Source organism: Lichenostomus cassidix, chromosome 17 (assembly GCF_008360975.1).
Source record: "Lichenostomus cassidix isolate B80296 chromosome 17, HeHo_3.0, whole genome shotgun sequence".
Lineage (NCBI taxonomy): Eukaryota > Metazoa > Chordata > Aves > Passeriformes > Meliphagidae > Lichenostomus > Lichenostomus cassidix.
In genome coordinates, this window is record NC_139497.1 from 10,323,348 (window position 1) to 10,345,485 (window position 22,138).

Below are 22,138 nucleotides of genomic sequence, written 5' to 3' on the forward strand. Positions count from 1 at the left end.
AGGCTGAGCCAGGGCTCAGGGCAGTGCTGGGACAGGGCACTGGAGAGGCTTCAGCACCTGCCAGGCCTGGAACAGGTGGAGTTGCCTGGGTTCGGCTTTAGCAGCACGGGCTGTGCTGAGGAGACACCTGCAGGGGAGCAGCGCCAGCGGATGGCACTAGTGCTCCCGGGATGCAAGGAAACAGGCAGTTTGGCAAACTGGGAGTTTGGAAAAAGTAGGGATGTGTAAGTGGAGTTTTGAGGTGTCTGGGCTGTCTGGGGTTTTATCTTTTATGACTGGAGCATGAAGATCCTGGAGGAGCAATGAGAGCTTTGAGCAGGGTGAGGGGCTCCCAGCTCTGCTCGTCATGGCCCCGTGGCATGGGGAGATGGGAGGGTTGAGCATTCCCACTCAGAGAGTCCCAGTGAAGCACAACAGCCTTGTCCCCTTCCCAGAATCCCTCTGAAGCCAGCCATGACTCCATGCCACACTCAGCCTGGGCTGTGCCAGTGGTGCCAGAGCCCAGCTGTGCTGCTGGGTGGATGCAGTTTGGGAAGGGCGATGGGTGCCAGGGGTCGTGGTGTGGGGAAGGCTCCTGGAGAACTCTGTGTGGGAAGGGTGCTAGGTGCTGAAGGATGTGGTGTGGGAAGGGTTCTGGATGAAGGCAGTGTGGGGAGGTCTCTGGATGGATGTGGTGTGGGAAGGGCAATGGGTGCTGGTGGATTTGGTGTGGGAAAGGCGCTGGGTGGATTTGGTGCATGTATGAAGGATGCTGGGTGTTTCTGGTGTGGGAAGGGCGCTGAGTGCCAGTGGAAGTGGTGTAGGAAGGGCTCTGGATGGATTTGATATGGGAAGAGCACAGTGTTTTGGTGTGAGAAGGACACTTAATGTTTTGGTGTGAAAAGGACACTTAATGTTTTGGTGTGGGAAGGACACTGAATGTTTTGGTGTGGGAAGGGCGCTGGGTGTTCTGGTGTGGGAAGGACACAGTGTTTTGGTGTGGGAAGGACACTGAATGTTTTGGTGTGGGAAGGGCGCTGGGTGTTTTGGTGTGGGAAGGACACAGTGTTTTGGTGTGGGAAGGGCGCTAGGTGTTTTGGTGTGGGAAGGGCGCTGGGTGCTGGCCGGGACAATGCCGGGATTCAGCAGACCGGGGGTAATGCAGCGCGAGCAGGGCTGCGAGAGGCCCTGAATAGGCCAGGCTGTGCTGGAGAAGAATGAGGGGTAGGCAGAAGGCAAGCTAGTGTTTCATGGTCATCTTATGTTACACTTCAGCCTTTCAAAGAGTGTCTGGGGCTGCTTGAATGAACCTCTCTTGCGCTGCGAATGCGGGAGCCTGGAGACAAAGGGGACTCTTGTCACTCGCAGGCCCCTTTGGGGAATAAAAGCCATTGTCACATGAACAGGGGCAGTCTGGCAGGCTGTGCATGCTTCAGTGCCCCATGATATCGCTAAGTCTCAGCAGAAATCACATTCAAGGCCCTGTCAGCTTTGATTAGCGGGGTCTCATGACTTAATGTGCTGCGATATTTCATGTCTAAGGGTGGCGGCTGTCTTTCTGGGGGATGAATGCCCTCTATTGTCCACTGAGTTATTTTATTTACATTTTTTAAACAGCTTATAAAGGTAAAAAGATAGCTGTGCTTAAAGAAAAAAATCAAATTCCTTTGCTTCTGGATCAGCAATGAATGCTGCTCGGGTCAGATACAGTGAAACTTGTTTTCACAGTCAGCATCAAAGTTCTCGTCTTGTTTAACAGCTTTATAGTAAATTCTGAACAGGTGGCACTGGAGCTGGGTTTAGGAAGGAAACAATAAATAATCTTTTTAGCCTCTGACAACCAGAAATATTCTTGGGCTTGAGAGACCTCCCACTCCAGCCTCTCTGTGTCGGTGATTTGCAGAATTTCTCTCCCCTTCATCACTCTGGTTCTAAAACAAGAATATTGGATGAAGCCAGTAGCAGTTTATTTTTAACAGGATTTTCACTTGCTGTCCATTCAGATTGCTCTGTTTTCAAAAGCAAAGTATATTTTTTCTTCTAATGTTTTATCCATCAGTTCCTAGAAATAATGAAGGCTCATATGTTAAATTTGGTTAGTGTTTGCTCTTTCAATTAAGATAGTGTGGGTTATCTGGTAGAGTTCAGTCAAAATTTGGCGTAAAATATGTTGGAGTACCCAAAGAAAAAGCTGTGTAGACACAGAACTGCAAGTTTTTGTCAGCAATACTAGTATAGATATAACAGAAAGGATGGTTGACCAGAATTAAACTTAAAGGAGCACTCAAGGTGTAAAAATACTCAAAAGTGTAAAAATGAACAGTTCAGTCCCCACCAGGACCTTTGGTTTCAGTGCAGGGATGTTTTGAACAGAGTCAGGGATGTTGGTGTTTGTAGTCCTATTTCATATGTGGTGCTGGAGTACAAACGGTGTATCTTTGCAGATTTGTCAGTAGAGATCAGTGTTAGCATTGATTGAGCATGTTAATGGATAATCAGATTTTGGATTTCTTCACTCTGGCTTTTTCTGAGCTGTTTTCAGGCCAGGGAAAATGTCTCTGATATTGCTTCTTATCTCCGTTCACCACTTTAATTATACAAAAGCTTGTTCAGCTCTTACTGTATTTAAAAGTGTGTGCATTTGAATCTCCTTTTTTCTCTTAAATTGAGAATCATATTGGATAAGAAGGCCAAGGAAAATGTTACAGCACTTGTTTCTTGTGTAAAGATTACGATGTTTTAGTATCAACCCCTTTTTCCTCTGAACTTGCCCTGCTGATAAAGCACAGCTTTAGTGGCACATTTCCAGGTGATGCCCCTCCAGAACAGAGGGAGCCAACCCACAGGCCATGGGCCACTGCTGCCCTTCCCAGCCTCCAGAGCCACCTCTGCCCTGGGCTGTGCATGGAGAATGCTTGAACATTGCTGGGAAGTCATAAATTAGATGGTAGAGTTCTGCATCTACTGCCAGCATTTCCGGGAGGCTCTGGGACAGCCCTGGGGATGTGCAGCAGATTCAGCTGTGCAGTCTGGAGCTGGTGGGGGAGGATGCCCTGAGCACACCTGAACCTTGGGCAGTGCTCAGAGAATGAGCTGAGCCATTAAACTCCATCTAAAAGTGCTGAGTAACCTGAGTGACACAAATCAGAGAGGGTTGGCTTCAGGTCCCTCTTCGCTTCACCTGTGCATATTCCAACCTGGACTTGTACTTCTCTCCCTCTACTCAAATTCTTCATCTGGGAATAACCTGTCACTGCTCCATGTTGATGTTTCACTCCTTCCTGGTCTCTCAAGTGTGGACCTGAGGAATATCATGTTTCCCTGGTTTCTGCAGACCTTCCTACAGCAAGCTGTATGGAGTGCTCTTTGAACAGGAAGCAATCAACCATGGAACCTGATGTCATCCACTGTGCAGTGATGCACTCTGAGAGCTCAGCAAAGCTGATTAGCCACAAGTTTGAAATGAGTGATTCCAAAATACAAAACTGATGTGCCCAGTGATTAATACCTGGTGTGCCTTTTACTCAATTATTTCTGCCAATATCCAGGCTTTGATCACTGTGATTTTCTCGGAGTTGATGTCGGTTCCTCCTCTGCAGTCCTCTTCTGTTGTTTGGTTTATTCTTTGGGTTTTCAGAAATTCCTTCACCGTGTGTTCAGAAATAGTACACCAAGCCAAGCACAGACATATTTGCATTTGTGCTGTCCCAGCTCGCTTGCAGCAGAACCAAATGCAGGAGTCATCAGAAATCACTCGTGTCTGTCCTGTCTCAGCACTCCAAACAGTTCTCCTGCACAAGGTTATTCCTCTGATGCGAACCCCACCGTGGGAAAATTGTTGAAATTGTCAGTGCAGACACCACCCAAGTGCGCTTACCCTTGCAGATAAGATCTTGTGTGGCTTCCTGCACCTCATACTGTATGTGGAAAGAATAGTCATTTTTCGATGAGACAGAGCCAATTGCATTCAAAACAAGCCAAGAGGAGCAGGTATTGGTGCAGGGTGTCTGGGCTGTGTTCACTCCAAAGCACTCCCCACTTTCCCATACTTCTGTGTTTGCCTTCGTGTGACTACGGGAGTGTTCTGGTGCTCATGGCTGGGCCTGAACATGTCAGGTTTGGGAAACTTCCCCCATCCTTTGGTCAATGCACCTACACATGGGTTAGGTAGAATTCAGTGTAGTGTTGCCCAGCTTTGAATTCTTCCCCAGCCTCAGCCAGCCTTCTGCTGTATTTTAGGTGTTTATCCTTGGGAGACAAATCTATAACAAAATGCCCAGATAGGATTTTTGCTTTCACCATCATGAAGTCAAAGAATGGCCCAAAGCTCCCTGAGGATGAGGAGACTCTGGAGCTTGGACAGGATTTGGAGCAGGCGATGGCCATCAATTTTTCTCCTGCACTAAGCAGTGGATTGATTACATCCCTCTCCTGCATACACTTGGGGGTTCAGGAGAAGAGAGGGACCAGCCTCCCCCAGGTTTGTTGTCATCAGGGGGTTTAGTACAGGTTGAACACTGTTATGTGCAGCAATAATGCTAATTATTGCTGTTATTAGATTATGCAAGAAACTCTCTGTGGATGAAAGGTATTTTTGTGCAAAGGCTCCTTGTACCACCAGCCATGACAATAACATTCTCTTTGGAACTTGAGGGGGTGAGTAGACCTTGATAAGCTGTCAGTATCATAACATTCCCCAGAGCTTCCCCGTGTTCCTGCATCCTACATCGGGTTTTGGCTCTTAGTGATCAGCTGGCGAACAGGGGTAGTACCCGCTGTTCAGGATTTGTGTTGCTCTGCTGATCCAGCCCGAGGATCTGCAGTTGGATGAAGGGAATTGCCAGATTCTAGCTTCCCTGGCTCGCCTTCCAGCCCAGCACTGCAGATGGGGAATGCTGGCTCTGGGTGGGGAGGGGGTTTCTCACCCGTTCAGTTACAGCCTGCTCAGCCTCATTAAAGTGTTTGTTTTCTAAGTCAAAATGAGCCTGCAAATGAGGTGTTGCTTTGCTGGAGATCTTATCGGCTGTAAACAGACTGTTAAAAATAGGGTCGTTTTACACAAAACTTGTTTGTGGAGTGAAACAATTCAAAACACGATAATAACAAAAGAAAAACCTTAAAATAGCTCAAAGTCGAGATCACAGGCACAGCTGCCAAGCACTTTCATCTTTATTACAGTTACTCATATCTCTTCTCGTACTATTCCCATCGTAAACAGGCTGATGTTATCTCTGTTGTCCTCCTGCTCAGCTGCCAGGCCCTGGAGCTGCACCCTGATCCAGCCTGGTGCTGTTCCTAGGGCCTAGGTCATGCTTCTCCTCCCGTGTGTAGCTTCAGGCATGGACAATGAGTGTGTCCTTGTCCATGTGTCCTCACCTGCTCACCTGCTCTGTGAGTGTTCCCTGCTGCAGGAAGGCTCTGCCAGGAGCATCATTGCTCTGGCTGCTCTGTTACCTACTTGAGCTGGAGGATGTTAAATTGCTGTTAAGAACCAACTTATGTAAAGCACTGGACCAGGCTGCCCAGAGCAATGGAGTTACTGTCCCTGGAAATGCTCAAAAAACATGTGGATGTGGCACTTAGGGACATGGTTTGTCAGTGAACACTGTGGTGTTGCTTGGGTTGATAGTTGGATTTGGTGATCTTACACATCTTTTCCAACTATAATGATTCCATGAATCTCTGATTGAAGTTCTCTGTCCTCCTGCCCTGATGTGCAGGAGCTGAGTCTGCCAGCCCTGGGGCAGGAAGGGGAGGGCTCCCCACACTTTGGACAAATGAACATCTGTTGTTCTACACCCTTTGGGATGGGATGGAATATCCAGCCAGGAAAAGTGGAAAACCCAGCCTGACACCACGCATGTTCATCTGATTAAGTCACCTGTACAGTTAATAGAGCTGGAGATAAATCCCTGCCATGTAGATAACAGTGCTGCAATTAGGTTAATCTGAACATTAAAAAGCCATTAGGGAGCTGTTGGATGTTGCAGTTAAAACTAAGGCTACAATAGAAGGTACTAACGAGATCAAGTGGTGAAACAGGGCTTTGAGAGTTACAAAGCTTTTTTTTTTTTTTTTTTTTTTTTTAAATGGTTTCTTTTAATTCAGCAAACTGAGGAGTTGGGAGGAAAACAAAACCAGCTGCTAAAGTTTTGGAGACCCAAACCCCTTCTTCGGGTCCACACCAGAAGTAGCAGCCTTCAACTTGAGAATAATCAATCAGCTTGAACTTTGTGATAAGCTGTTAATGTGAGAGAAAATAAGCAGCTCTTTGCCTCTAACTTGTGGAATAAAGTCTGGCGTAAGAGAAAAGTTTGGCTAAAGTTTAGCTAGGCTGAGCAATGCTTTCTGTTCAGTCTCTGCATCAATGGTGATTCCTGTTTTTGTCACTTAAAGTTCTCCTCTTGGTTTCTGTTTTGAGGATGAAACCTAAACTTTTGATGAAGCAATGTTAAAAAAACATAAACCATCCAAATTTCCCCAAAACCAAACCCAAACCAAAACAAACAGAAAAAACTGATGTTTTCCCACTAAAAGTGGGACAGTAGGATTGAGCAGTTGAACTTCCATGACATGTGTTGATTCTCTGCTTTTGCACACTTGGTCTGTGATGCAATGGTTGAAATACAGGCTTGAATTCCCCAGAAAGTAATGTAATCCAGTGCTTCTGCTGTGAGCAGGGTGAGCTGTGAGGTGTCTGTGGTGCTTGTCTGGTGCTGAAGAACATGTGCTGCCAGTGATAGGGTGAGTTCAGGTGTCACTCGAGTAATCACAAAAAATGGATTTCAAGGCATGTGCCTGCCCCCATTTGGGTTATTATTCTGCTTAAGTTTTTCCAGAAAGGTTTGATGCAGGTGACATGTAATGGTGGGGGTTCTCTTTCCCTGGGGAAATGCACATTTGTTACTGCATTTTGTTGATGTGTTGTGGGGTCTGTAAGAAAGATGGGGACAAACATTTTAGCAGGGCCTGGAGTGGTAGGACAATGGATGATAGTTTTAAACTAATAGAGGGGAGATTTAGATTAGATATAAGAGATTTTTTTACAATGAGGGTGGTGAGGCCCTGGCACAGGTTGCCTAGAGAAGCTATGGCTGCCCCATCCCTGGAAACAGTCCACGTCAGGCTGGACAGCAGGTCTGTGCAACCTGATCCAGCTGCAGATGTCCCTGCTCACTGCAAGGGGGTTGGAACTAAGTGGGCTTTAAAGGCCCCTTCCAACCCAAACCATTTTATGATTCTGTATTCCAACAAATAACACAGTTCTAAAATGCATCTGTTTTGACAAATGTGTCATTTTCCTGGTCTTTCTCTCAAATCAAAATCAATCACCAAGAGCAGGGAGACCTATGGAAGAGAAGAGCTTTTCCTCCAAGCCCTACCAAACTGGTTTTATCCTGATTTGAATAAACAGGCTTTTGTGAGCTCAGTGGATTCCATCCATTGGTAGTCAGCGTTGCACTCGTGCTCCAGCAGGGTCACCGATGTGTTTTCAGCACTGCTTACAGCCCTTTGGGAAAATGCAGCCTGACTCAACAAAGGAGCTCGAAGGACACTCCACATCCAACCTCCTCATTCCTGGCTCCCAGTTCAGCACTGACACACACAGGTGCTCCAAGGCTCCTTGCCCTTATTGCCCCAGCTGCTGGCACAAGGCACTGTGTTAAAGCCACCCATTAGGTGCTTATTCGGTATTTGAGATCCAAGTGTTCTCACGAACTACAGAAATTAGACACTATTACCTCCTATAAATCCTAATTAATGCCTGTGCCTCCCAAGCAGTGTGCAATTAGAGCTTCTTCCATTTCTGTAGTCCCCAGCTGGGGTGGGACAGGCAGTGGCTCAAGCAGCTCTTCGGTTCCTGAGTTCCTGCAATTCATCCCAGCAGGTTCCTGGCTGCAGAAGGTCCTGGTGTGGAGGCACTTTGTGAACGTGGCAGGTCTTGGCTTATCAAAGATTTGGAGATCACACAAAAGGGAAAAGTAAAGAGTTCTCATCTCGTCGTCTGTCGTGACCTTGACAGTTTCAGGGGTGTGGAGTGACTCAGGAATTATAGAAACTGTAACCTTTTGATTTCAGGGTCTTTAACATCTTGAGTTGCTTTCGCAAAATGCAACTATTTTACCAAACTTCAAAGTTGCAGTGAGAAGGATAAAGTTAGCTCAGAAAGGTGTGGTGGGTAAGGTGTTTTTTACCAGGACATTGATAGGAAATATCCACCTCGGCTGGTTTTGTCCAAGTGCTTCACTTTCTCTCTTTTTACCCAACAAGTTGATAATTTAAATTTTGTTTCAGGGGCTGTTGCTACTCAGGATATGCAGCTTTGCCAGGAGTGTTCTTGCACATTTGTGAAATGAATGTGACCTAATATTTGCAGGATTTGTGCTTGACAATGTAACAGAAATAATTAACACATTAAAAATGTGTATAACAGCATTTTTACTGACTTTGGAATAATGCCCATTTATCCACTATAGGGTTCTTCTAAATACACAACTATTTTTCGTGTTTTCTAGGCAGCCATACTGAGTATTAAACTGAAATTACAGCCAGATCAAGATGTAGAGAAGGTGAGTCATTTCCTTTGCAGGCTTCTCTGTCATCACATCCACCTTTTGTTCAGCAGGAGATCCATCAGGGCCCTCCAAGTCCTGCTGCCTTTCACCTGAGGCTTTACCCCATTCCCAAATAGTATCTGTTGTGTTGTTGATGTACCTTTACATCAAGGTTAGGCACAGAGTGTGTTTTGTTCAACCCTGTTACACCTGCTGCCTGTTTTTTCTGGCTGCAGCCACCACTATAACAAATCCTGGCTGTGTTCATCACTAAGGCAGAGATCAGTACTTTGCTGCATTGAAGCTTTGCTCGTGTTTGTATTGCAAATGTCACAGCACTCTTGGCAGCATTGGTGGGCTGGGCAGGGTTGGGACTTGCTCTTGTGCCCCATGGGTGTCAAAGTCAGGGCACAGTGCTTTCAGTGTGATTTCTTCTCCTAGATGTGTACCCCACTACTGCTCCAGGATAAAGCTAATTTGGTGGAAGATTACGTGGGAGAATATCCCGAGCTCCAGAGCAAGCTGTTGCAGACCCTGGACACATGGTGTGATCCCAGCTTCAATATCAGAGACATCACAAGGTAGAAACACTTGTCTTTCTGAGCAGCTGGGGCCAAGGTGCTGCCAGAGCACAGTGTCCCTGTCCCCTGCTTGTGTCTGGGATCAGAGTACAGTGTCCCTGTTCTCAGACTGTGTCTGTGATCTCAGCATGGTGTGCCTGTCCCCTGGTTGTCTGTCTGTGATTGTGTCCCAGCATAAGGGAGTGCAATATGTTGACTTAGCTAAAAAAGGGAAAATTCTGGTGGCTGTGATAGAGCCTTCTCCAACACCTCAGCCTGTAGGACAGAGAAGTCATTGCTATTGACAGATACTCCATTCCTGCCAGGAGTGCAAATGAAACCTGTGCAGGACACCCCAGCAGCGGAACAGTATCAAAGCTTGCCGGGGAGGTTGGAACAATCAGCCTCTCATGCTTTGCTGCAGACAAGGGTGATTTTCAGTATTGGTTGTACAGGTCTGGCAGGAAGATAACACTGTGATGAAGTGGCAGAAAAACAAGAGATGCAAGTGGTTAACCTTCCTGTGCTCATCAACTCATGGTGTGTGTTTTCATTTCTGAATTGCCTCTCACTGGAATAACTCCTATCACTCAGGGCCAGCAGCCCAGTCAGAGTTACGGTGTAGCTGCAATAGTTGCTGTCAGCTCTGAAAAACAGATGAAAAGAAGTTGCTCATTTTCTCTTTCTTTAAAACGAGCCTCTGGACTTGCTTCAGTCATTGACTGAAATTTGTGTGGTTGTGCTGTTGGCTTTTCACTGTACCTTGGGAAAGGCAGGAGCCTGTCCTTACCAACACCCAGCAAAGCCCAATCCCTCTGCTGTTAAATATCTGCTATTTGGGAAACACCTTTTAGGTGATGCCACAGATGTGTCTTTCTGGTCTTGTTACAGACCATATCAAGGCCTGTCCAGGTACAAACCAGAAAAATTTAACCGCAGAGTGCTCAGCAAGCTTGTCTTCAGGCTCCTGGAGAGATTCAACGTAGACCCAGGTATGGAATATTGCAACGTATTGGGGAGTTATCTCAGTAATAAAGAACAGACAAAGTCAATTTGTCTTCTTCCATGTTCATCAAGGAATCTTTGCTGTCATTTATCCTGGGGAGTTTCAGGATATAATTAACGATATTGAAAAACAAAGCTGGTAAGTTATGGGAATTGTCACTTTGTGCTGTCAAAGAATGAAGTGCTGGTGACTAATAGACTGCTTCTGCCATGATCTTAAATAAATCCTGACCTCAGCATGGCTCTGCATAAACACACCATGGTCAGCTCTGAGTTATGACTCCATTCCTCTCACATAACAGGCAAGTCATTATTCACTGGGGATCTGTTTTCTTGAGCTGCAGGTCCATCAGCTGGGAGGAGATAACCCTGGGGAAGCCGGAGCCTCACAGCCCTTTGTATTCTTGGCATAAACTAGGGTTGGGGGGGCGCGGAATTTTAAGGCTCTTGCAGCCTTGCAAGAGAAGTGGCCCATTTTCGATCACTTCACCAGCAGCTTCACCAGCAACCATCTAACAAAATCTTAGTTCTTAGTGGGGACTGTTGATTTTTCCTTCTCTTTGGGGCCCTGCACCCCTTTAGGTGCACCGTTAGCTTTTACCCTGCAGAGGTTTCCATCATCAACCCAAGGTATGCAATTCTCTTTTCTTGGACTGAAAAGGGTTTTCTAACCACAAATTGTGGGCTTATTACACTTGGCAGCAACACTATTGCATATTAATCTTCCCATCTTCAGACTGGTGTTCAAAAGTTAACAAGATAAACCTTGCAAACCCTCACTGGGGGAGAAGTGGATATCATTAAACCAAGCATGGTGGTGTGAAAGTTGAGACAATGGGGTGATTTATTTATAAATTAAAACCTTCCCAGGAGTTCATTAGTTTTCGGTAGTTTTCCCTCCTTGACAATGTCGGGCATTCAGTTGGCTGTGTTGTCTTTGATGATCTGTAAAGAGAAATGAGTTGTTCCCTTTCCTTATGAAAGCTCCACCAAGCAGATATGACATAATGGTAGAGGTGAAGTGATAAAACTGTTCACATGCAAAATCCTGAGAAATAATAATAAAATGAAAAATCTGGGAGAGGAGCATGTGTTGGGCTCTGGTGCACTCTGTGGGATACAACATGCTTCAAGCTGGTGATGCTTTCCAGATGTTGTAGCTGCTGATAATAATGGCCAAATCTTGCTGGTCCTCCACAGCCATTCACTGGTGAAGAGGTTCCTTGAGGTAAAATACAGATCCCATTCCTTCCAGATATATGTCCTTCCAGACCTTTATCACCTCTGCTGATGTGAAAGGGGATGTGAGCAACTTTAGCTAAAGCTAGTGTTAGATGACTGTCATAGTCCCATATATGAGAGTTGTTGTTTATTTTTTACATAATACCATGTGTAATTATGAGCAGGAATTCACACATTGCTAAACTGTCAGTGTCCTTTGAAGTGCTCTGGAAGGGGATGAATACCTGCAGAGGAATTTCTGCCTTAGTGCTGATTGTGCTAGAACTGAATTGGGAAATGCTGGCAGCTGGAATAATGTGGCTTTCCTTGTGTTTCCACCTCTCCCCTCCCTTTTGCTGAATTTCTGGGTGTTCTTTCTCCATTTTTTAGTGGAAGCAAGTCTGACTGGGAGGGAAAATTACACAAAAAGTCATCAGGCTGGGTGAAATGTACAGATAAAAAACACCTTCATTTCTGTTGTTCTGAGCAGCTCCTTCAAAACTGGTGGTAAAGCAGAGCTCACACTTCTTGTCACCTCACCTGGGCTCATCTGATGCTGTGGCTGCTTTCGGTCTCCTCCTCCCTGTGACTCCCACTCGCTGTGAGAGCCTGAGAGCAGCAGCAGGGAGGGAAGTGGCTTTGGTGAGAAGGGCTGGAGGAGGATGGGGTTTCTGGGTATGAGAAGGCAAACTTGTGTGTGACTCAGTTCTTGCAGTTCCAAATCGACTCAGAGATTTCACTCGCTGAGCTCACTCTTGCCCACTCACAGTAAATCACACTGACTGCCAAGCAAAGCTGAGGTGTCCATCAGCAACTGAGATCTGGAACACTCCTGGGAACGGCCAGCCCTAAATTTCAGAGCCAGATAGGAGGTGGCCCAATATAGAAAAGATCTCACACCTCAGGGGGGAAGAAAAGAAACCAAAAAAACATCCTCTTAGATTAGTCCTCCTGTTCTTTTTCAGAGCTGTATTCCAGTATTCCTGTTAACTCCCAAACAGGGCATGGGGAGTGGGAGATTTTCTGCCAGGTCCCAAAGGTGTCCCAATAAACTGTGTGGATTTTGTTTAATTACCCTTATTGGGAAAGGAAGAAGTTGCGTAGAAGTGGTGTGTGATTGAGGAAATTGAGGTTTATAGAGTCTTTTCTCACACCTGGGTCAGTATGCTCTGGGTTAACGAGCCTGTAGCTTTTTCAAGGTAATTACTTAATAGTCTTTGGAGACCCTGTGAGATTGACTTCACAAATGCAAGTTTCAGTCAAAACAGATCTCAGAGGTGAGGGAACAGCCTCTTCCCAGGGCTGACATGGTTGAATCTGTTCTCTGCTGTGGTTTTGCGCAGCCAGGACACAGAGAGTTCAGTGATGTTTTTCACGGACAATTCATTGGGTTTGAGGTAGAAAGGATTCTGCTCCAAGAAGTGTAAAAGCCTCATCTATGGGGCTTTAGTGTCTCCGTGCCAATGAGGGAGATAAGAGTGCAGTGACAGAGAGGAGAGAGGTGCTGCCTGAGTGCCCCGTTATCGGCGGGGCTGTGCTGCAGCCGTGACAGAGGAGCACCTCCGGCTCTGAACGCTGTGAGCGTGTTTCTACCATGGTCTTCCAAGGGTTTTTGAGTAGGAACCAAGAGAAATGTTTCCCTCACTTGAGCACCCAATTGTCCGTTTTGTTTAACGTGTGATTTCCGTCTGTGTGACCTGCCCAGCCCCGCGGTGCCGAGGCTGCCGCGCTACGGGGCAGCAGAGGGCAGGAGAGGGCTGTGCACAGCCTCACATCTGCCCAGGTGAGCCACAGCTGGCCACACGTCCTTGGGGCTCGGGGACCTGCTAGCCCATGTCCAGTCAGTCACCAGGGAGAGCCCCAGCTGGGTCTGGGGAGCCCTCCCCAGGCAGAAGATGCTCCATTAGAAACAAGTGAATGACTTGTGTAACTTGACATGAATGCCCTTGCAGGGAGAGCAGGTGGTTATTCACCTTTTTCCCCCGACTTCTGTGGTGATTTTCCTCCAGAGTGTTTTAACTCAGGTGCTAAATACCAGCACAGCTCTGCATGGCCTGTGCCTGAGAAGAATCTCCAGGCTGCTGATATCCAGAGATATCAGCAGAAGCTCCTATTCCCGAGGCTGCAGAGCCAAGGAACTGAAGAAGGAGCTCAAGGAATGTGCCCCAGCCCTTTCTGAGACACTCACCTCTCAGCTGAGCTTTTCCCTACTGAAGAGCAGGGAAAGCAGTTTTTTCCCTCCTGAAGAGCAGCACCTGCTCTAGACCATGACATGCTGGCCAGCAGCTCCAAGCTTTTTTGTGGAAAAACTGACACCACCCTAGCAGTTCCAAGCATGAATTAATCAGGTCCCCATGGTGTATAAAGGCTACACCAGGGCATGTTTCCTTTAAATGTAGATCCAATGCCTTGTGCTATGCTCTATTCTCCCCTCAGGCAGCCAGAGCAGCTCAGGGATTTGAGGGGAGTCAGGGCCTTCTGCTGTGTCATCCTCCTGAGAGCCACTGGCCTGGGCTGTAGTGGCACAGAGCATATCATGGGAGACACCTTTAAGGCTACAACCACAAGAAGTTTTCTCGACTGCAGCCCTGTCCCACACTAATTCACACTTAGGTATTAATCTCATAATACACCAAGAACCCAATGCAGAGCCTGCTGCTCCCCAGCTTCCCTAGCAATACCAGGGAAAAGCTCTAGCATGTCAAATACCCTGATTTTATTCAAAAAAGGCTTCTTTAGTTTGCCCCCAAACAAAGCATGCTTTGTGTAGGACTTGCTGTTCTGCTGGGACACAGGGAAGGAGTGTCATTGTAAGTGGAAGCTCTCAGTGCCATGGGAAGGGAGGATTGGGTCCATCCCAGCTCAGGAGGCATCAGCATCTCCTGAGAGTGGGAGCTGCTCACCACACCTAAAAATACATTGCACCATGTCCCCAGCAGGCACATCTTACCCATCTTGCACTACTGAAATCAGTGTGGATTGCAGGTTTCATACCCTGTGTGACAAATAGATCCCATTTTTACTTCCTCTGGATTGCTCATGGCCATTAACTCTGCCAGTGGCTGAGGGCAGCCTGTGGGTTTGGCCTCTGAGCCAGGCCAGATGTGAAATGCAGCTCAGATGAACATGGCTGTGGTGTAAGTACCAGATTAAGAGTTAACAAATGCCCAAAGAAGTGCTTCAGTGAAATTAAACCATTTGTACTCCACTTGTGCTCCACAACCCAGTCCCATTCCTGTGGTACAGACAGTGACTTGGAGGATGGGACCTGCTCTGGAAAGCTTAGGATATGATGTTTTGTTCTGACCTATGTTTGGACATAGGTTTGGGTTCAGGAGACCTGAGCCCAAACTGCTGCTCACTCAGAGGGTGAGCAGGAAGGTGCTCTGTCCTGAAGCACTTTGATTTCTGCATGTACAAGGTGCAGATGGTCATGGAACTGCAGGGAAAGTTCTGGCAAAGGCTCTGCAGTGCCACCTGTGCCACCTGTGCCCCTGGGCCAAAGGAGCTCCTTCTGATACTTTCGATCTACATGGAATGTGGCACCAGCTACAGACCTCCAAGGTGGGAGGTTTGCCATCTCCTACACAGCCTAGGCCAGTTTTTCCCTAGCCTTGCATTAGATTTTGGTTGAGTTTTGGTTGTTTTTTCCTTCCAAAAGGCTATATGGAATTTCTCTTGCTTTTGTGGCTTTTGGTAGACACATCTCACATTTACTTTGAGCTTTGTGATTTTGTGTTTGTGCTGTTCACTCATTATGTGTGTGATCCAGTTTTCATGTTCTTGTTACTTCTTTCTTGGGACTGAGATCAATAAAACTTCTGCCCTAGCAGTTAAATCCCTTGTTCACTTCCAATTTTTCCTTTGCCAGTTCTTCTTAATTCCTTTTTTCCTTATAAATGATTTCCACATGGAATCTTACCCTCCAGTTTTCTGTTTACTGATGTCAATTTTGGTTTTTTTATTTTGTTGTTCTTCCTTTCTTTAACAGCTTTGATCTCTCCATTTCATCATCTCTCTTAACAAATTACTCTTTACCCTCATGTTTTCCATAGAATCACAGACTGGTTTGGATTACAGCCCATCTCATCCCACCCTCTGCCATGGGCAGGGACACCTTCCACTATGCCAGGCTGCTCCAAGCCCTGTCCAACCTGGCCTTGGACACTTCCAGGGATCCTGGGGCAGCCACAGCTTCTCTGGGCACCCTGTGCCAGGGCCTGTGCCATTTCCTGTGTCCTGTCACTCCAGGCCCTTATCCCAAGCCGCTCTCCAGCTCTCCTGGAGCCCCTTTAGGCACTGTCAGGGTCTCTATGGTCTCCCCAGAGCCTTCTCCTCTCCAGCTGAACACCCCCAGCTCTCCCAGCCTGGCTCCAGAGGGGCTCCAGCCTTTAGAGCATCTCTGTGGCCTCTTCTGGACTCACTCCAAAAGGAGCTGAGCCCCCAGAGCTGGAGGCAGCTCTACAGGTGGAGTCTCACCTGAGCAGGGCAGAGCGGCAAAATTCCCCCCTCCCCCGCTGGTCACACTGGGGGCCTCTCACCCCCCTGCACCCCCAGCTCCTTCTCCCAGGGCTGCTCTCAGGCTGTTCTCTGTCCAACCTCTAAGTATGCTTTTGATTTCTTCTCTGTTTCTTTTTGTAATAAAATATAGAAACCCACATCCAAACTCAGTTCCTTTGCTCCATCAGAATAAAATATGGTATCAGTGCCTTCAAACATGTTTCCAATCCATCGTGTTCCTTTGGTTTTTCCACACAGAAGCCAGGCATTCAACTCCTCCAGTTCTGCCAGAGCCTGTGCTTTGGATATTTTCCTTTAGAAAATGTTCCATGGATCTTTTGGGTGGCCTGGAGGGGTCATGCCGTGGTTCCTTCTGAAGTAGTTTGAAAACTGTAAGTTAGGTGGTGATGTTACTAATTTTTAGGTTGATCTTACATTCTTTAAGAGTGTTGCTTTGCATGAGCTGATGATTTCTCCTCCAGATATTGGGATCATATCCAGAGGAAAGATTACCGTATTTACTGGTGCAATATCCTGCACGATAATTGCAGTCAATTACTCAGATGCTTTGAGAGGAAGGATCTGTTGTCACACTGTGGAAGATTAACTTACAAATAGCAGCTTTAACTATTTCTGTTTGAGATGGAAACGTTAACGTTCTGAGGTGATGCTTCAGGGCACTCTGAGGAGCTGTCATAACCACTGGGCCTTCAATCCATGCCCCTCTGATCCCAGCATCTGGTATCCAGAGATCATTCTTTGTTCTCCTGGGCTTTAGTCCTTGGGCATGCCCTGTGTGAGGCATGGAGAGGGATAAGGAATTGGTTTCTCCTTTTAGGTGCCAATTCAAGGAAGGCTACAGAGAATTTTCACATTCCTGTTCTCTGTGACTGCTTCTGATTGCTTGCCCTGCTCCTTCTGGCTCCCACTGAGATGGTTTTAGCCACTGAAACCCCAAGGAAGGCTTTGGTGAAGCCTTTCCTGTGCAGGCACCCCAGCATCCAGCAGGAACTTACAGATACCTATGCTAATGCCAGTTCATGTATTTTATCTCCTGCCTTTATCTCTCCTTGCACTGGATTTCAAAACAAGGTGCTGTGTGAAGATCTTGGGTTTTGCAGTTGTAATGAGCCATATCTAATGAAGATGACAGCAATAAAAATAATAACAACTGTGGCTTGCTAGCTCAGCAAAACCATAGTCCCCACCCTCTTTGTATGGATGCGGAGTCTCTTTCATGGATCTGCGTTTTATCGGATAAACTTTAGCCACAAATTTACATCCTGAGTGAGTTGTTCACAGCTGCTTCAATGAATGCAATGAATGCAGGGTCCAATTAAACCCAAAAGAATGCAGCCTCTAGAGGCTGAGGTGGTGCCCATGTGAGGATGCTGCCTAATTAAAGGTGTCAAGTCATTGACTGTGGAGCATATTGAACCAGGGAGTGGATCTTACCACTCAGTGGTGGTGGAACCAGAGATATCAGACCCAAGAATTAGCACTGCTAATCACGGATGAAAGTGTAAATAACAGTTTATAGTTGAGATAAGCTGACAATGTGTGAGTCTGTCCCTCATTGTTCCAACTGTGAGGGCATCCTGCCTTCCACAAACCCAGTCTGACACTGGGGAAGGAAAAGTGTAATGTCTAGACAGTAAAACTTCCAGGAAATGCTATGTACTTAAATGTCTTTTTCCTTCTTTCAGCTCTCTGCCCTAATGTCGTAAATCAGCGGCACTTGAGAACCCTGAATTACCTCTTTTACAAGAGATTTGTTGAGGTATGTGCTGTGTTGTGTGCATGGAATGAGGATTTTTTTTACATTACATTTTGCATAATGCAGGTCAGAAAATCAAAATGTGTCAATAGTTTATGGGCAAGTTTTTCTTGTGACTGTTATGGTATAAAGGTATAAAGATACCTTGGATCTGTTTGTGCTGTGAGTGAACAGCTTGACCATTCCTGTGCCAATGCCTGGGCATCCTGGTCACTCAGGGCTGCTGCTTCTTCCCTCAGCACCCTCAGCACTGCTTTGAGAGTCTGTGGGTGGGTCAGGGTCAGCTCTCCAATGTTCAGCTCCTCTCAGCCATCTCAAATAAGCAGGAACATACTGGATAAAGAGTTTTGGGGGGATTTGGTGTGGGGGGGGTGTTCGGGTTTGGTTTTTTTTTTAAGAACACAAGGTTTTGGATATTCCTCATTTCTGGGCTCTTAGTAGGCACTTTGGTGCTTGTGGCCAGGCTGTGATAGGTACAGCCCAAACATGCCACAGGAGCTTTTTTGTGCTGCCAGCCTTGTTACTGCACAAAACAATGGTTGAACTTCCAGCTCCTGAACCACTCTTCGAACAAACTTTCCTTCTGTCCAGCCTCCAATTTCTATTTCCAAATCTGCTGGCACTTTTCCTGGCACTGACATCTTGAAGGAATAAGAAAATGCTGTTAATTCTTTCTGAGGAGCAGGTTTCTATGAGGCAGCTTGGAGGTTCAATGTCTGCAGAATAACTTGACTGGTTTCTCCTCCCCACTGAGCCAAGTTACTTCCCTTTAGATGCTCCTGAGCACTAGAAACACATTTACCTCCTTTAGCAGGGCATGTCTGGGGCTTCTGATGGTCTGGCATTCAGCATGACCCTGTGCCTGGGGACAGATGTGCCACCTGAGAGTCAGATTTTTTTGCCTCTTCCGGAAAAAGCAGCTTGCACCTGCACTGAGGTGTTTCCACTAGACTGTGAAGGACAAGGACCACAAAAGACTCAATATCACAGTGAAATGTTTTCATTTCTTGAATTTTGAATTCTCAAGCTGTATTTGCCAAATGTGGAGCAGTGTTTCATCTGCAATTCATAAAAGACTTTCTATTTGTAGATACGAGAGGCTTTTTCAACAGAGTCTGAGTCCAGCAGGTTTTTCAGATATTCCCACAGGACTAATAGCCCAGCCTTCAGAGATCCAGAGTTCAGGGAATGAGCTGCCTCCTCCCAAAGTAGTTCCTATGTTCAGAGGAAGATTACTTTGCTGCTCTGACAGCACCAGGCAGCTCCACGGATGTTTTCTGACCCCACACCCCCAGTACTTTGAACATGAGGAGGGGGGTGAGTGGTGCTGATCTGATGACACCATCCTGGCACAGCCAGTTTTGCTCCCAAGTCCTCCTAATCCATCAGGGAAGGCTCTGATCTGTCTTCGCTGCTTGCCAAACCCACTGCCAGAGGAGCTGGAGAGGATGGAGCACTTCAGCCTCTTGCATGTCAGAGCTTTAATGTTGGATGACATCACTGTAGGGAGCTTGGTCATCCACAGAGAGAGCAGAGAGCATTTTTCCAGGTGTATTTGTTTAGCAGAGGGGAATGGATTGGTGATCTGGCGTTCTGCTTTCTCTGGCCTTCCACTTCCTTTGTTTTGAAGAAGTTGCGTGATTTAAAGTATCCAAGCTGGCCAGTTACTTCCATTAAGGTGCATTTGGCAGCTGTTTCTGGACACAGTCCCTTCTTCTGAGAGTTCTTTGGTGCTCTCTGTTTACCATTCTCAGCTGTGTTTGAGCTCTGGTTAAATGGCTCCTTTATCTCACTAATATTTAAATTATGTGCTTGGATATCTCAAAGCCATTTTCTCTGAGGCTCTTACTCCCTGTTTGTCCTTGTAGCTTTCCATAAGAGTGGCACTGACACTCCCTGTTCCCTCTGCCAGCTCTGGGATGAGACTCCTGGTGTGTCTCATGCAGTTCCTGGCAGAGTGGAGAGCAGGTCCCATCCTGAGTTTCTCCCCAAGTCTGGCTCTGAACTGCATTAGAGTGGGAATATTAACTTATCAGTTTCCTTTCCCAGACTTCATTATTCCAGAGGATTTTTCATGATTTTTCTGTTGAGAAAAACTGTATTTTTATATTCTAAAGGCTCAGCCTTGCAGATGATCCCTGAGATCCCTCCCTTTCCTGGAGTCCTCAGGATGGCTCTCCACAGGCTGGCTGAAAAGATGAACAATCTGGAAACATACTGCATATGAATTTTTATGCTTTATGTGCTGTGGTATAAAAGTTCCCTGAATTCCCCCATCCAAGCTGTGTTGTTCTGCCATGGCCCAGCTGGAGACACTGAGGAGCTGAGGTGTCCCACGTGCTCCAGAGTGCATTCCTTGATCACAGGTGATGCCAGTGGGGACAATGGGGCATTCATTTCTAGTTGGCTGTACGGAACATCCTCCCTTTCCTAAGATGGCTCAGGAGTGATTTTGTCTTTTCAGAAAACTATGACTGAGGAGAACTGGGCAGACCACATTCAGGTAAGTATGGATTTCCATCTCCTGCTTTCTCAGGGTTATTTCCTTGGAGGTAATTTCAAGATGTTCAGAGTATCCGGTTCTGAATATTGTGGTCCTGCTATCACAGTTCTGCACTTTCTCAACAATTTGGAAGCAGAATTGTAAATGCAGGGAAGGGCAAGGGAGAACACTTATATTTTAATCCCTGTTATGTCTTTGAAAATGCTTTCATTTGGCTGGAATGTTTGGACAGCACTCTCAGGCACAGGGTGGGATTGTTGGAGTGTCTGTGCAGGGCCAGGAGTTAGATTCAATGATCCTTGTGGGTCACTTCCAGCTCAGAATATTCCATGGCTCTGTGATTCTGTGATTTAGATAAGGTTATCAAGTACATTCTTTTACTTCTCTGCACTTACTTGTAAGTGAACACATTGATTAATGGCAAGGAAGGGGGAAAAGCGGCTGTTCTTCAGCAGCTAGCATGGTGTGTGAGGGAGCTGGGTTAAATGTTAGATTCCCTGTGCACACTCTGACCATTTTCAACAGGTGACTGATACTGTGACCTCTCTGTCTTTGCTGCAGGACACAAGTAATTTTAGCAGCACAAGGAGAAGGGAGCAGGGTGAGGTTTTCTTCATGTATAAACAAGAGAGTTTAGGCTATCATGGTCTGGCCTGATCCTACAATAAATACAAAAGTGACAATGAAACAGCATGAAATTCCATGGTGATAAACCAGCAGTTGTTACTTGTGTGTCCATGATTTCCCTATGGAATTGCAGCCTCATGATGAATGTTTGCTCCTGTTCTGTAACTCCTCTCAGGTTGAATTCTGCTGCCATTAGGGATTTCTGAAAATCCATCTGAAGGGTTGGCATGGGCTCTGAGTGGTAACAGGCCAGACTGATGATCTCAGGGATTTGGGGACTCAGGCACTGTTTGGACACACCAGCAAAGCAATAGGACTGTTGGGTTCTCCTGTGCAGGTCCAGGGGTTGGACACAATGATCCTTGTGGGTCTCTTCACTCAGGAGATTCCAAGGTTCCATTATTCTAACTTCCAGATGTGCTTTGGTGTGCGCAGTGAAGGGGTTTCTGTTGACGGTGGAGTGTGGGATAAACCTCCATGTCTCCCACTTTGGAGACAGGAGGCTCAGGATGCTCTCTGGGAAGTGCATGTGTGGTGCCTGGTAAGCCCTGAGAGCACAGAGCTGCATCATGGACTGGGGCAGAGGATTGTCTTTGCTTTCCAAAGGATTCCAAGCTTTATATTTCCTGCTTGTTGCCAACTGATATATTTTTCACAACTGTGCAATTATCAGTCGAGTGGTGCTGAAACTTGCCTGTTATCAGCCTGACTCGGTGCTATCAGAGATCCCTGTCTCTGGCATCACTTGAAAGCAATGGGAGTCTGTACCTGTGCATCTGCAGGAAGCTGAAATAACAACCTGTGCAGGCTGGTGGCTGCTGCTAGCAGGGAAAGGAGGAAGGATCCTGGAAGGATCCAGCTGCGGCTGGCAGGGAAAGGAAGGATCTTTGAGCAAGTTTTGGTTTTCAGTGCAAAAACTAAAGTTGTTCAGGACTTTATTGGTTTTGAAATGTTGGGCTTGAAATTGGTTTTGAAATTACAGGAGGGAATGTCTCAAAGTTCACTCAGAGCTTCATAGAATCACAGGATCACAGACTGGTTTGGGTTGGAATGGATTTTAAAGCCCATCCAGTGCCACCCCCTGCCACAGGCAGGGACACCTTCCATTATCCCAGGCTGCTCCAAGCCCTGTCCAACCTGGCCTTGAACACTTCCAGGGATCCAGGGGCAGCCACAGCTTCTCTGGGCAACAGCTTCACAACAAGTCAGAGCTTCACCTGTGATCTGACATGTTTTGATCAAAAAAATTCTCAGGTTCCTTGTGGAGCTGAGGAGACCTGACATTGCAGGCCAGTGACACTTTGGGACTGGGATTTCCTTTTGTTCTCTCTGAGCAGTGCAAGTACAGATTTTTCCTGTTGCTGCTCTGTGGGATGAATCCCAGGTGTGATCCTGACTGCTCCTATAAAAG

General features: G+C 46.6%; 1 protein-coding gene across 12 annotated transcripts in view; it reads left to right on the forward strand.

The window, feature by feature from the left end:
• Positions 1 to 22,138, forward strand: part of EXD3 (exonuclease 3'-5' domain containing 3) — a 282,421-nt gene that overhangs the window by 95,182 nt on the left and 165,101 nt on the right. For all 12 annotated transcript variants that reach the window (XM_085076512.1, XM_085076507.1, XM_085076510.1 and 9 more), the window contains 5 exons: positions 8,496 to 8,549; positions 8,976 to 9,115; positions 9,986 to 10,086; positions 17,527 to 17,600; positions 20,062 to 20,100. In XM_085076512.1, the coding sequence (XP_084932638.1) occupies positions 8,496 to 8,549; positions 8,976 to 9,115; positions 9,986 to 10,086; positions 17,527 to 17,600; positions 20,062 to 20,100 (408 nt within the window). The remainder of the gene's footprint in view (positions 1 to 8,495; positions 8,550 to 8,975; positions 9,116 to 9,985; positions 10,087 to 17,526; positions 17,601 to 20,061; positions 20,101 to 22,138) is intronic.